The sequence below is a fragment of the Lynx rufus genome, unplaced genomic scaffold, assembly GCF_022079265.1.
Source record: "Lynx rufus isolate CCGP_SWC_20201006 ecotype Redwood Valley unplaced genomic scaffold, mLynRuf1.p SCAF_7, whole genome shotgun sequence".
Classification (NCBI taxonomy): domain Eukaryota; kingdom Metazoa; phylum Chordata; class Mammalia; order Carnivora; family Felidae; genus Lynx; species Lynx rufus.
In genome coordinates, this window is record NW_025814889.1 from 116,317,017 (window position 1) to 116,333,067 (window position 16,051).

The 16,051-nt window shown below is 39.0% G+C and overlaps 1 protein-coding gene across 1 annotated transcript in view; it reads right to left on the bottom strand.

Moving 5' to 3' along the window:
* Positions 1–1,935: 1,935 nt before the first annotated feature.
* NDUFA12 (NADH:ubiquinone oxidoreductase subunit A12) overlaps positions 1,936–16,051 on the bottom strand; it is a 29,813-nt gene continuing 15,697 nt past the window's right edge. The window contains exon 4 of the mRNA XM_047067028.1: positions 1,936–2,203. Coding sequence (XP_046922984.1) covers positions 2,023–2,203 — 181 coding nt within the window. The 3' untranslated portion in view covers positions 1,936–2,022. The remainder of the gene's footprint in view (positions 2,204–16,051) is intronic.

Consider the following 16,051-nt stretch of genomic DNA (forward strand, 5'->3'; position numbering starts at 1 on the left):
ACCAGTGAGTGGGCTATAGTGTTCTCTCTTCCCCCTAAAGTTGGGGCTAACTTGGAGCAAGTATCCGCGGATCCCTGAAAACTTTAGATATTTCTCCATTCCAAGTATACATCACCTGAAGAAGCAGCTGGGCAGAAGGTTCATAGCACACATATCTACTATTAGGGCACGGCTCTTAAGTCGAGGGTTCTGGTCCTAAGAATTACCTCACGTCTAGGAGTTAAGGGAGAAACTGTGATCTTCTAGTTTGACTCAAGCGCTCCTTACCTAGATCTGTAAAGTTGTTTACACACACACACAAATCAGGTTAAGACCTAAGGTGGCTGCCTGGTGCTCTCCTACTGGGAAGTCCTAAGATTACTTAAACATAGCCAGAGATTGCTGCAGCTCAGGTCATTTCCCAATTATCACCTCTTTCTACCTTTCCCCTCCCCATAAGTACTACACCCATTTTTCTCTAACAGGTGAACCTCCAGCATATCTGATCCATAAAGAATAGCAGCCAGGACAGAATTTCTAATTGCTCACAAGTCTGATGTGTCCCTAATGGCATTAGAAAACAATGTTTTGGGCCCTGACGGAACAGTTAGTGAAGTGGCAGACGGACAGAGCGTAGGAAATCCAATCTAGCACAGGCCAGCTTTTAGTGTTTGGTTCTGCTCTTCATTAATTGGCAAACTGCCCAACATAGCACAATGAATACAGTATCTCCTGAGGGCACCAGATGTAATCTGATCCAGCTAAGTAAGGGATATTGAACAGTGAGGCGGTGAGCAACCTCTAGTGTCTTATGATCGAGAATGTTTCAGAAGAATGTTTGGTGTATTGATTTCTTTAGCTTAGTAATTCACAACCTTGGCTGCAAATGGATTCATCAGGTGGGGGAACACTGTGGGGAATGTTAAAAAATACTGGTGCCTGGATCCCATCTTCAGAGATGATTTAGTAACTTGGATCTCTGTATTAAAAAAAACAAAACCAGAACCAAAACCACCCCAGGTAACCCTAATGTGTAGCCAATGATATCCTAACTTCTTCCAGATGTCCCTATATCAACAGTCAGTCCGTTCTATCCCTTCATTTTCATAGAAGAACCTGAGGAGGTTAGCAAGGTCATGTAATTGCCCTGAGTTTTACTCAATGCCTGGAGTTGTGATTTGGGAATTGAGGTTCACTTTCTCCTGTAAGTTCTCCAGTGCTCTTGCAAGCAACCATCTGGTTTCAAATTCCTAGCATTTTTCTCTTCTCACTGTTAAATTGTTCCATGGTGGCTGCTAACCAATATCCAAAGGCCTTCTTAGGGAGCTCATGGAAACTGGTGACTAAAGGCAATAATCTGATAGGCTGTCTGATCACCGAAGCTGCTAGCTTTGCATCCAGAATACAGAAGGGTGTTGCACTGCCTTTCCTAGTACCCAGATACGACCAATTCCGAAGATTCCACATTTCCCTGAAGGTCTTTTGTCTACAGCCCATTCTCTGGAACCAATCTGGATATTAGCTAAAGTTCTTTTATGTGCAAACAACAAGAAAATCAATGATGCCAGTTAGCTTAAGGAAATCAGAATATATTGGAATGGATCCTGTGATAGTTCACAGGTCCAAATAAACAGTGAAAGAACCAAAACTCAGGAAATAGGAAATCCCTGATAACCTTCCCCTTAGAGAGCTACCATCAAAGCCATTCAGCTCTGGTGACTCAGCCTGTGTCCCACCATGTTTCAGATTCCCACAATAAAGTCTGTTGGACTCAGCTCAGCTTTAGGCCTTCCCGTCGGTCAACTATGTGAGGCAATGTCCTGAAGCACAGCCATGCCCGCGGCAGCAAGGGGGTAATACACCCCAACAGAGGTCTACTTCGATTACACATGTTTGTAAGCTTCTATTTTGCAGTTCATGAATGACAAAGGTAAGGGCAAAAAGGCATAAAAGACATTGCTTAATCAAACAATTTTAATCAGTAAAAGTGCAATTACATGAAGAGCCCCATATTATACATGTTTAAATTATTTTCCATCGTCTTTACTTGTAAGGTGTTGAAGGTGGGACCCACTCTTGAATCTTCTTTCTAGTGGTAGAATAAGGTACATATTGTTCTGGAGTGCCACTCACATTGAACTTATGGTTTGTCCAAATGAATTTACGAGCGGTAGGTGGTTTTGTTGTTGGAGGATCATCAGTCATAGAGTGAAGCCAACGATGCCTTAAAGAGGAAAAGAAAGACAGTTATGAAGAGGCAGGATGGTGTGGTGGCAGGCGAGCTAAGCGGGCAGCTCTGGGGCTATTCTGTGGCTTGAGCTCAAATCTCAGCTCCCTCACTTACTAGCTGCACTTCTATGCCTTAGCTTTCTCAACTGAGCATCCTGACTTCTGAAAGATGGCATAAGGATGAAATGAGATAATACACTAAAGCCCCTAGAAAAATTCTTGTGCACAGTAGGTACTCAAAAGATGTTAGCTATTGCTTTTATTGTTACTATATTTCATCGTATCTACGACACTATCAATTTTCAAATATACACCATTATATATGTTATCTCTAACAAAAACATGCTGCCAGTTAACTCATGATACTATTGATTATAATATGTACCCTAATTTTAGAGGTAAAAATGTATTTCAGAATTGATGAAATACAGCACTGCTATTAGATGCTAGAGGCTGATCTGGAGTTTCGGTATGCTCAGGCTGTTCTGGCTGATGAAGCTCTAATTTAAAACTGAGAGGCTCTTGCTGAAGAAGAGATCTCTGCAAGCACCTTAAATTCAAGCTTCAGATGAATACTACAGTACATACAATTTGTTATATTAAAAACATTAAATCACAGCCTAAAGTTCACAAGTATTTCAGTTTTTAAGTGTTTAACAATTTAATTTTAAAGGAAGCTGGGTGCATGGAGTAGAAAGGAAAAAGACAGTGAAGCTGTCGCTAAGGGCAGAAAAAGGAGGGATCAAAGTCCAAGGGACAAATAGAAGAACTGAGCAGGAAGCCACACTGAGTTTATATGGGACAGGAAGTGGAAAGAGGATTCGTACCAGATTCCCCAAGGCTGGAAGCTCACAAGAAAGGATGATGTTATGGGAAAAGGGAATGAGGGGAGGGAACAGGCAGAGAAAGGCAGCTCCAAGAAAAAAAAAAGGGAGGGGGGATTTCCTAGCTATAGAGAAAAGGACAAGTAGAGGAGGTTTCAGTAAAATAAGACTACATTAATGAGAAAAGTTTATGACGCTACTTATGTTTAAGAATATCTGTTAGTAGTAATTGATAGATATAGCTAGGTTTTGGCTAAAACCAAAAAGAGAGGAGATAAATTATTATTACTATTGCTATATTTGTGTCTAAAGACATTGTATCATGATCAGCTAACACAATAAAGAATGAAGACATCTGTACACACTGGGTTGGTGTCTCTCTCACATCCTCCAACAGAAACTGGGGATTAGGGAAAATGACGTGGACCAGTAAACTGCGACTATGAACATGAGCCCCAACTGAGATGCTGGCAGGCAGTGAGACAGGCTCTACTAGCCACTCAAAGGAGGGATTAGTTGTCAAAACTAAGGCTGATACTTGTCAAGGGGCTTTATGTAAGCTTAAGGCACAACAGAAATATTTAACTTTTACCTTGTTGAGGCAGCTTAAGTAACTAATTTATGTGAACAAAATAACAGAAAAATTTTATTTAAATAATTGCTGTCAAGACTCTTGAAGGTTAAAATGATATTTAAGAAAACAGAGTCCAAATCTGATATATGTCTATCCAGTTACTTAAATGAGGGACTGAAGATCTCAGGGAGAAATAGAAAATGCTCAAGAAAACTAAAAAATATTTTTACCACAATACATAAAATCTGAAAATGTTTATCCAGCAAGGCTACAGGCAAGAATCAAGGAATGAGTGAGCAACAATTTATTCTCATGATGGCAGTATAAAGAGCTATAAGAAACAAGAAATGTTTATAATCTGCTAGATTGATGTAACCTTTCTGTTGTTGTTGGTATAGTATTATTAAATAAAGGCTAAATAAATCATACCTTCTACATTTCCACACCAAACAGTTTTTGCAAAGCAGATTTTCAGCTGGGTCATTAAATTTTTTTTAGTATTTGTTTGTTCATGCATTCATTTTTTAGAGAAAGAGAGAGAGCACACAAGTGAGGGAGAGGGGGAGAGACAGAGAGAATCCTAAGCAGACTCTGTGCTGTCAGCACAGAGCCAGACGTGAGGCTCGAACTCCTGAAACGTGAGATCATGACCTGAGCCAAAATCAAGAGTCAGACACTCAACTGACTAAGCCACCCAGGCATTAAATAATGTTTTTTTTTTAATGGATATGAAAGACTAAAGAAAACCATGATTGTTTTTTGAGGTAAAAATGTTCATCATACTAAAACTAGTATTCTCTCCCACTTTAGTTTATGAAGCATATCCACACATACCATTCAGTTACTTACTTCATACTAATCTAAGTATCTCATATTTCAAAACTGAGTAAACAGAATTGAAATGACTTTCCCAAGGTCCCAAAGCACATATGCCACCAAGCTGAGGCTTGAACACAGCTTCTCAATGGTTGAAGAGAACCTTTTGGTCAAGAGACTTAAATTACAATCAAGAGATGAAATAGGGTTAGGATTATGATAGCATCTAAGTATCTGCCAAAATCCTGAGAGCTATCTAAATAACCCCAGGATGGGAATGATAAATCTAACATTTACAAGACAAAAATAGTTCATCACAAGATAGCCAACTCAAACCTTGTTGGCTCAGTAACTGTTATTTCTAAATGCAAGCTGAATCAAAATCCCAACGGGGTTTGACAATTATATTTCTATGGATCAGCTGAAAGCCTACCCAAGAAAATTTTGAAAACCCCTAACAATCAGGAAGATTGGCATTATCAGACATTAAAGTTTGCAAACATTAGAATGGTATAAAAACTGGTAAAAAAGAACAATAATATGGAATAAAATTCTCCAAACAGACTAAAGTATATATAAGGCAAGGCTGGCATTTCAAATTATTGGGGCAACTAAATATTTTTCAACAAATTATGCTAGAATAATGAATTTTGTTGAAAAGAAATCAAGTTAGATTTCCCTAGGCATACATCAAAATAGATTCCAGACAGATTAATAATGCTCAGATACAACATGAGTGAATATTTATATTCATAAAATATTGGTATTTATAGAATGTGAAGAACCATTTCTAAGATTAACATTAAAAGCAAAAAGGCATAAAGAAAAAGTGTTAATTCTACTACATAAAAACTGAAATGTCTATGTCAAACAAGGTTAAAGGATAAAACAAATGGGGAAATATTTGTCATATACAGAAAAGTAGTTCACCTATCATTACAAATCAGAAAGAAAAAGTCAAATGTCCAAAGGAAAAATGGACGAAAGCCATTAAAGGATGAATCATAAAAGAAAAAAGTAAAAATGGCAAACACAAAAAGCTAGCTCAATCAAGGCAATGCAAAATAAAGTCAGATATAGTTATATTTTTATTTGCTGAACTGGCAAAGATTTTAAAAAGTAATAATACCCAACACTGGTGAAATTATAGAGACTAACACTCACATACAACTGAATGTATATACACTAAGAATATAAATCGAGGGCAATTTGGCAAGAAGTACCGAACACTTTCAAAACATGTTCATTCATGGATGCAACAATTTTATCCACAGAAATGTGCCTTAAGGAAATGGAGACGTGTGGGTAAATGTTTAGGAACAAGGTCACTGACCACAGCTTTATTTATATTAGTGAAAAAAATGGAAAGAATAAAACCAAGAATGAAACGGAATACTTAAATAATTCATGACATAGGGGCGCCTGGGTGGCTCAGTCAGTTGAGCATCCAACTTCGGCTCAGGTCACGATCTCACAGTTCCTGAGTTCGAGCCCTGCATCGGGTTCTGTGCTGACAGCTAGAGCCTGGAGCCTGCTTCGGATTCTGTATCACCCTCTCTCTCAGCCCCACCCCTACTTGTGCTCTGTCTCTCTCTCTCTTTCAAAAATGAATAAACACAAAAAAAAATTTTTTTAAAATAATTCATGACATATACATGACAGAAGACTAAAACATTATTAAAAATTGTATTACAGAGAATATTTTATGACTTTGAGAAAATGTTCACCATATGTTAAGTTTAAATGGCAGATCATTCACTTAATTTATTTAACAGTATTTACATAGCATTTATAAGTCATGGATACCATTCTAAATACTTTTTTTTTTTAACGTTTTATTTATTTTTGAGACAGGGAGAGACAGAGCATGAACAGGGGAGGGTCAGAGAGAGGGAGACATAGAATCTGAAACAGGCTCCAGGTTCTGAGCTGTCAGCACAGAGCCTGACACGGGGCCCGAACTCACGGACCGTGAGATCATGACCTGAGCCAAAGTCGGCCGCTCAACCGACTGAGCCACCCAGGCGCCCGTCTAAATACTTTACAAATATTAACTCCTTTAATCCTTATAACAACTCTATGAGATAGATATTATTATCCCAATTTAATTAATGAGGAAACTGGGGTACATTATTAAAAACTTGCCCAAGGTAGTAGAGCTAGAATTTAAACCCAGGCTACCTCTTCAAAAGGCCTACTTAACATTAAAAACAAAAACAAAAGGATTAGTATGAATAGAAAAAGAGATCAGAAGAATATATATCAAAATGTTGAGGTGCCTGGGTGGCTCAGTTGGTTAAGCTCCAACTCTTGATTTCAACTCAGGTCATGATCTCATGGTTCATGAGCTTGAACCCTGTGTCAGGCTCTGTGCTGACAATGTGGAGCCTGCTTGGGATTCTCTCTTTCCCTCTCTCTCTCTCTGCCCCTCCCCCACTCATGCTCACTCACTCTGTCTCTCAAAATAAATACTTTAAAAAATATGTCAAGGGGCGCCTGGGTGGCGCAGTCGGTTAAGCGTCCGACTTCAGCCAGGTCACGATCTCGCGGTCCGTGAGTTCGAGCCCCGCGTCAGGCTCTGGGCTGATGGCTCAGAGCCTGGAGCCTGTTTCCGATTCTGTGTCTCCCTCTCTCTCTGCCCCTCCCCTGTTCATGCTCTGTCTCTCTCTGTCCCAAAAATAAATAAACGTTGAAAAAAAAAATTAAAAAAAAAATGTCAAAATGTTAACAGTGATTTGTCTGTATGAATGGTTTGTCTGTGTGATAGGATAATAGGTTATTTTTGTTTCCTTTGTTACTTTCTGAATTTCCTATAATGAACATGTACTACTTTATAAGACGAAATTAAGCTATTAAAAAGAAAAATCCTTCTTCTAATTCAGACCAATTAGAGGCAGTTTTAAAATCTTCCCCAAGTCATTTGTCATTTATTTTGAGACCATAAATAGGTCCTGTCCATTTCTAATCTAACTCCATTTCATACCACTTAAGCCACCATTTCTTTTGTTAAAAAATCACTCAATCTAGGGGCACTTGGGTGGCTCAGTCGGTTAAACATCCAACTTCAGCTCAGGTTATGATCTCACGTTTCGTGGATTCAAGCTCCATGTCCAGGTCTGTGATGACAGCTCAGAGCCTGGAGCCTGCTTCACATTCTGTGTCCCCTTCTCTCTCTCTGCTCCTTCCCACTCGCACTTTGTCTCTCTCTCCCCCTCAAAAATAATAAACATTAAAAAAAATTTTTTTTAATCACTCAATCTAAAGTATTCCCAGATGTTTCAGTGGCAGACAGACTTTCTCTCAGTCTATCCTAATGGAATTTTTTTCTAAGCCAACTCCATCATGCAAAGTCATTCACTGAAATTACATGGGAAAAGTTCAAATAATGAATAATGAACTTTTAATCTAGAAACCTCAAATTTTCTACATGAGACTATCTCTAGCATGTACTATATACACTGACAAACTTTGAACACAATAAAGATTTATTCTGGAAACTGAAACTAAGAGCAGTTCCTTCTGCCCCAAGACTAATAGGTAGTTTATTTCCTTATTTCCAGCTATGAAAATTGCCAACAACTCATCTTTGAAAAATGTTAGAATCACCAAAAACCATAAAATACCTAGGAATAAATCAAACCAGGAAGGTGAAAAATCTATACACTGAAAACTACTGAAAGCTTATGAAAGAAATTGAATAAGACACAAAAAAAATGGAAAAAAGATTCCATGCTCCTGGATAGGAAGAACAAATATTGTTAAAATGTTGATACTACCCAAAGCAATCTACATATTCAATGCAATCCCTATCAAAATAACACCAGCATTCTTCACAGAGCTAGAACAATCCTAAAATTTGTATGGAACCAGAAAAGACCCCAAATAGTCAAAGCAATCTTGAAAAACAAAACCAAAGCAGGAGGCATCACAATCCCGTAATTCAAGCTATACTACAAAGCTGTAATCATCAAGATGGTATAGAACTGGCACAAAAACAGACACTCAGATCATTGGAACAGAATAGAGAACTCAGAAATGGACCCACAAATGTATGGCCAGCTAATCTTTGACAAAGCAGGAAAGAATACCCAATGGAAAAAGACAGTCTCTTCAGCAAGTGACGCTGGGAAAACTGGACAGGAACATACAGAAAAATGAATCTGGACCACTTTCTTACACCATACACAAAAATAAACTCAAAATGGATTAAAGACCTCAATGTAAGACAGGAAGCCATCAAAATCCTCGAGGAGAAAGCAGGCAAAAACCTCTTTGATCTTGGCCGCAGCAACTTCTTACTCAACACGTCTCTGGAGGCAAGGGAAACAAAAGCAAAAATGAAGTACTGGGACCTCATCAAAATAAAAAGCTTCTGCACAGTGAAGGAAACAATCAGCAAAACTAAAAGGCAACCGACGGAATGGGAGAAGATAGTTGCAAACGACATATCAGATAAAGGCTTAGTATCTAAAATCTATAAAGAACTTATCCAACTCAACACCCAAAACACAAATAATGCAGTGAAGAAATGGGCAAAAGACATGAATAGACACTTCTCCAAAGACATCCAGATGGCCAACCGACACATGAAAAATGCTCCACATCACTCATCACCAGGGAAATACAAATCAAAAACACAATGAGATACCACCTCACACCTGTCAGAAGGGCTAACATTAACAACTCAGGCAATGACAGATGTTGGCGAGGATGCGGAGAAAGATCTCTTTTGCATTGTTGGTGGGAATGCAAACTGGTGCAGCCACTCTGGAAAACAGTACAGAGGTTCCTCAAACAATTAAAAATAGAACTACCCTATGACCCAGCAATTGCACTACCAGGTATTTATCCAAGGGACACAGGTATGCTGTTTCGAAGGGACACATGCACCCCAATGTTTACAGCAGCACTATCAACAATAGCCAAAGTATGGGAAGAGCCCACATGTCCATCGATGGATAAATGGATAAAGAAGATGTGGTATACACACACACACACACACACACACACACACACACACACACAATGGAGTATTATTCGGCAATCAAAAAGAATGAAATCTTGCCATTTGCAACTAACTATGTGGATGGAACTAGAGGGTATTACGCTAAGCAAAATTAGAGAAAGATAAATATCATATGACTTCACTCATATGAGGACTTTAAGATACAAAACAGATGAACGTAAGGGAAGGGAGGCAAAAATAATATAAAAACAGGGAGGGGTACAAAACATAAGAGAGTCTTAAATACTGAGAACAAACAGAGGGTTATTGGAGGGGTTGTGGGAGGGGGATGGGCTAAATGGGTAAGTGGCATTAAGGAATCTCTTCCTGAAATCATTGTTGCACTATATGATAACTTGGATGTAAATTAAAAAAATAAATTAAATTAAAAAAAAGTGAGAATTGACCTTAAATGAAGCACTGAATAGTAAGTGAAATGTATTCAACAAAAGCTGAATTTTAAAAATCAAAATCTTGGGGCGCCTGGGTGGCGCAGTCGGTTAAGCGTCCGACTTCAGCCAGGTCACGATCTTGCGGTCCGTGAGTTCGAGCCCCGCGTCGGGCTCTGGGCTGATGGCTCAGAGCCTGGAGCCTGTTTCCGATTCTGTGTCTCCCTCTCTCTCTGCCCCTCCCCCGTTCATGCTCTGTCTCTCTCTGTCCCAAAAATAAACGTTGAAAAAAAAAAAATCAAAATCTTGTCTTCTGCATATAATTAATACACTTTGACAGAGAAATGTTATAGAGTAACATTCTGTAACACAGGAAAATCTACCTCAGCAGGCAGTCTGCAGTTCTTAGAGCATAGTGGCTTAATATTCTGATTTTCTGGAGCAGAAAATAAAACACTAGGAAGGATCTGTTTTGAAAAGAATCTCGCAGCACAGTGTACTGAATAACACTCATTTTGGTTCAGGTCAAGTAGTATTTTACACAACACCCCTGACCCGAAAGAGGCTGGATTAAGCAGATGTACCCAAAGGAAGACATCCTCTGCTGCTGATAGCTGGCAACTTATTCAGGGGAATATTTTTAAAAGACTATAACAAAACAAATGATTCAGTGGGAAAAGGTATTAGAAAGGACAGGTTGGGGCACCTGGGTGGCTCAGTTGGTTAAGTGTCTGTCTCTTGATTTTTGGCTCAGATCATGATCTCATGGTTTGTGAGTTCGAGCCCTGCATCAGGCTCCACACTTACAGTGCAACAGCCTACTTGGGATTCTCTCTCCCTTTAACTCTGCCTCTCCCCTAATCACCTGCAGGCTCATGCAAAGACAGGTTAAAGTCAGAATAGAATTCATATGTAAATCTACCTTCAAATTCAAATACAAGTTGTAAAAGAAGTGACAGACATAGCATTTCTGGATCAACTAGAAGAAGCAAAGACAATTACTGTATTCAAATTACAAAATTAGGGGCGTCTGGGTGGCTCAGCTGGTTAAGTGTCCAACCCTTGATCGCAGCTCAGGTCTTGATAACAGGGTCATGAGTTCAAGCCCTGCATTGGGCTCTGCGCTGGGTGTGAAATGTACTTTAAAAAAAAAAAAAAACAAAAAACAAAGGTTGTTTCAAGTAAGACAGTATATCTACATTCATTCAACAATTTTTTTTTTAATTCTTGAAATGTTTTTATTTATTTTTGGGAGACAGAGAGAGACAGAGACAGAGTGCCGGCAGGGGAGGAGCAGAGAAAGAGGGAGACACAGAATTTCAACCAGGCTCCAGAGTCTGAGATGTTAGCACAGAGCCTGACGCGGGGCTTGAACCCACAAACTGTGAGATCATGACCTGAGCCAAAGTTGAACACTTAACCGAATCAGCCAGCCAGGCACCCCTCATTCAACAAATATTTATTGAGCATCCACTATGTGTTAAACACCATTTTAGGCATTAGCGACACAGCAGTGAACAAAGTTGCTATGATCAAGAAGCATGGTAGCTGGGGAAACAATAAATTAAATACTCTATAACAAAACACCAGGCAGAGATAAGTGCTACCAAGGAAACACTAGAGCAGGGGAAGAGGACATAGTGTGAAAGGAAAGGGCTCTTCTGGATAGGGTAGACTGAGGAGCCACCAGAGGACGCACTTGTATAAGGTAAAGGTGTGACCCATGTTGCATCTGGGAAAACAGCTGGTACAGAGCGACTGAGGTGGGTACGCTCACCATTCAAGGGAAAGTGAGGACAAAGTGGCTACGTCAAGAGTTGGCAGGGCAGTGAACAGGACAGTGTATGCAGAGCCTGGCAGGGCCAACAGCACACGAGGCCTTGTAAGGAGTTGGGGTTTTCACTGTCATCATGACAGGAAACTAATGTAGAGTTCTGAGCAGGGATTTGTAAAATAACCACTCCAATCACTGAGTATGTGGAGAATACTAGTGCGCTGCAAGAATGTAATCAGACCAGTTGGAAGGTTGTGGTAGAAGTTTCCAGCAAGAGTTAACTGTGGTTTGGACCAGGGCAATAATGACAGAAGTAGTGATCAGATGTGGGACATATTCACAAAGTAATCACATGGAACCTGCTGACTGACTGGATATTAGAGAAAAAAGACCTGTGAGGACGACCCTTAAGTTTCTAGCATGATTAAACATGAGTCATTTAAGGGCTTAAGAACATTTTGCTTGATAGGTCTGTTCATCTATCTACGTTGGGCATTTGAAGATATTGAAAAAATATATATCCTACATTTATAATTGTGACCTAAAATGTTGAAAGGAATGTAATTAACTAAACTGGAAAAAGGAGATAATTGTTTAGGAGATTTTAATCCTTTCCATTTGAGTTTATCAAACAAGAGAAAATAATTGTTCTTTATTTTTATGCAAAAATGTTCAATTTACTAATCTTGTTATCCTATTTATAAATTGGACCTCAAGGCTGAAGAACAAGTAGGTTTTAAAAATTGCAGCTGTAACTCTTAATTACAGAGAACAATCGGATGGTTACCAGAGGGGAGTTGGTCGGGGGATGTGTTGAACAGGTGATGAGGATTAACGAGTGCATTTGTGATGAGCACAGGCTGGTGCAGAGAGGAGCTGAATCACTGTACTGTACCCCTGAAACTAACAGTTCACCGTATGCTAACTATACTGGAACTAAAATAAAAAATGATAATAGATTGCAGCTGTAATAAACAGTATATTCATTTTAAATCCAAATTTCCATTGATCTTTATACATCAAAAGCCCCTTAGACGCTAAAAATCTCAAACTGACAAGCAGGATATTTAGTGAAATGGGGAAAATGTTTGTGATTTATTAAGTGAGAAAAGGAGGCCAGCAAACAAAATACTGTTACACACACATATCTATATATAGTTATTTATAATCACAAACCTTCTTCTAAAGAGGGTATGATCAACAAATCGTAATCTGTTCTCCACACTGTGATCCATTTGAAATATTCCTTCTCTTTAAATGCAGATCCTCAGGGGTGCCTGGGTGGCTCAGTGAGTTAAACGTCTGACTTCAGCTCAGGTCATGATCTCATGGCTCATGGGTTCGAGCCCCGTGTTGAGCTCTGTGCTGACAGCTCAGAGCCTGGAGCCTGCTTTGGATTCTGTGTCTCCCTCTTTCTCTGCCCCTCCCCCGTTCATGCTCTGTATCTCTCTCTGTCAAAAATAAATAAACATTAAAAAAAAAAAAGAAAATGAAAAAAAAAAAGAAATGTTAACAGTGTTTATTTCTAGGCCAAGGAGTTTATTTTTATTTCCACTGCATGTATCTCTGGGTTTTCCAAGTTTTCTATAACAATTACACATTTTTATAATTAGAAAAAAATTAACAGTAATTGTACTGATTGTTTTAATAACCTGGAAATTTGCTTATAATATTAAGAGAAAAAAAAACTGAATATGATTATGGACACAACAATGACATAAAAAATTATTTAAAAGGACTAAAGGAAATATGCCAAATGTCGACAGTTGTCTCTCAGGGGTTATGTAGATTATCCCTGGCCCCTGCCAGATTCTTTAAACTTTTCTGGTCTCTCACATTCTTAAGAACAGATTCCATTTAGACTCAATGAACTTCATACTGCCAAATCAAATGGATGCTTCTCTGTCCTTACTTATCTCAAGGAATCTCTCAGCATCAATCAATTCAGCTAGCCTTCTCATCTTTGTTGAAACACTAGTCTCTCTTGCCTTCCCTCTTACCTTGCTAGGTACTTCTCATTTTTCTTTGCCAGCTCAACCTCTGTCCTAAACTCCAGATTTATATACCAGCTGGGCACCTGACACATCTATTCTCTTGGATTTCTGATAGGTATCTCAAATTTACTATATCCAAAGAGAATCTGACCGCAATCCTCCACTCCCCATCCTACTCTTCTCCCAGTCTTCCCATCCCAGTGAATGGTGACACCATCCAACCTCTCAAACCTAAACCTATGAAGCAACTTTGATTCCTATCACGCTCAGTCTCCCTAACTTGCACCCTATTTTTCTACAAAGGCATCTAGAACATCATATGCTAACTGAAAAAAAGCTGACCACAAGGAAAAGGGATCCTCACAAGAGTAAAAACATGTGTTAATTACGCTATGGCTATGGAAAAATCTTCAAGGCAAAAATAATTTTCTGTTAAAAATAGGAAATTTTCAACATACACTATTATTTGGAAAATAGTGTATTTATTGTATTACTTCAGTAATTTAACCATTAATCTTAATAAGAAAAATCAATATACAAGGAGAGACTGGCTGTACTACATTGAGGGAAAAAAGATGTTACTTAGAAATGAACAGAAGGTGCCACCAAGTGGGGAAAAAAGTATACACATAGTAGAGAAAAATCTAGGTAAGCCATATTTGTTTAACTTGATTTAAAGGATTTCAGGGTTCCAACACTTCAAAAAACTCTTGATAGAAGTAGAAACAGTAATTTTATACTATTATGCATAAAAGAGCCCAAATTTTCCACCATTTTACTCTCAACATTTTCCTTTGTCAAATTTTATACAGATACTAACTACTTTCTTGGTTTATCTGTCACTAATTCTTTTGTTTTTAATTTTTTTTAACGTTTATTTATTATTGAGAGACAGAGAGACACACAGCATGAGCAGGGGAGGGGTACAGAGAGGGGGAGACACAGAATCTAAAATAGGTTCCAGGTTCTGAGCTGTCAGCACAGAGCCCGATGTGGGGCTCAAACTCACAAACTGTGAGATCATGACCTGAGCAGAAGTCAGTCACCCAACCAACTGAGCCACCCAGGCACCCCAATCTGTCACTAATTCTATGCAAAAGCTAACAAGCATAAAAATGAAAATAAAGGGGGCACCTGGTGCTCAGTCAGTTGAGTGTTCCACACTTGATTTCAGCTCAGGTCACGATCTCAGGGTCATGGGATCAAGCCCCATGGCTCCGTGCTGAGTGTGGAAGCTGCTTAAGATTTTCTCTGTCTCAAAATAGGAAGGAAGGAAGGAAATGAAGGAAGGATGGAAGGGAGGAAGGAAGAAGGAAGGAAATAAAGACTTTGGTGCATTACTGTATAGCTGGTGGCTACAGAGATAAAATTAAGGATAATCAAAATGGTGTCAGAGTATAATGGCATAAAAGACTATTTGTGATCTACTGAAATACTTTGAGTATTCTGTTCAGTCAGGTTAAGCTCATATAAACTCCTGAAAAAGAAATTAAAATCTCACTGCTGATTCTATAAGAGAATAGAACTTACATAAGAAAATAAACGTATTATAAGGGGCACCTGGGTGGCTCAATCGGTTGAGCATCCAACTTCAGCTCAGGTCATGATCTCACGGTTCGTGGGTTCAAGCCCTGCATTGGGCTCTGTGCTGACAGCTCAGAGCCGGGAGCCTGCTTCAAATTCTGTGTCTCCCTCTCTCTCTGTCCCTCCCCTGCTCATGCTCTTCTGTCTCTCTCTCTCTCAAAAATGAATAAACATTAAAAAAAGATTTTTTTAAGAAAATAAAAGTACTGTAACAAAGAAAAATAACAGACACTCAGTTATAGTACAGTCTACCAGCTAGCATTCATTAAATGACTATCAACTCCAAGATAGCAAGGACCATCTATTTTGTTTACCACTGTGAATGTGTAAATCTATCAGTGCATGATACATACTGGGATGCTTAACATTTGTTGAATAAGTGATTTGTAAGCTGAGTACTGTGCTAGGTTCTAGGCATTCAGTTTTTTATTTTCAAGGTACATGGAGCTCCACTGCCTATCCAGACATTCACATCAGCACATACACCTTTTGTTTATCTACTGGTAGACCCTACAGCCTCACTAGCTGCTGACAGTGAAAGAAATGAAGGCCTTGCGATGAGATAAAGTGAACTCTTTTTCCCACAAGATTTCTAATGTTCCCACTAGATTAGGGAACAGTATGTGAACCACAGAAGTTTATTGAAGAAATTCCCTGTTTCTAGGATAAACACTTGACACTTCAGGAGGGAATCCTTCTCTAGTTGAGATTATGCAGCTACCCTACAGATTCATATACTATCACAGGCCATCTCCAGCACCAGACGTCTCAGAAAGAGGACAGAACTACAGCTCACCCCGTAGGCAATATCAGGTGTTCCTCTCATTGGGAGACTTTGCGATAGTTCGTGCAGGTGACAGCTGCTCACCCTGCTGTTCAGGAC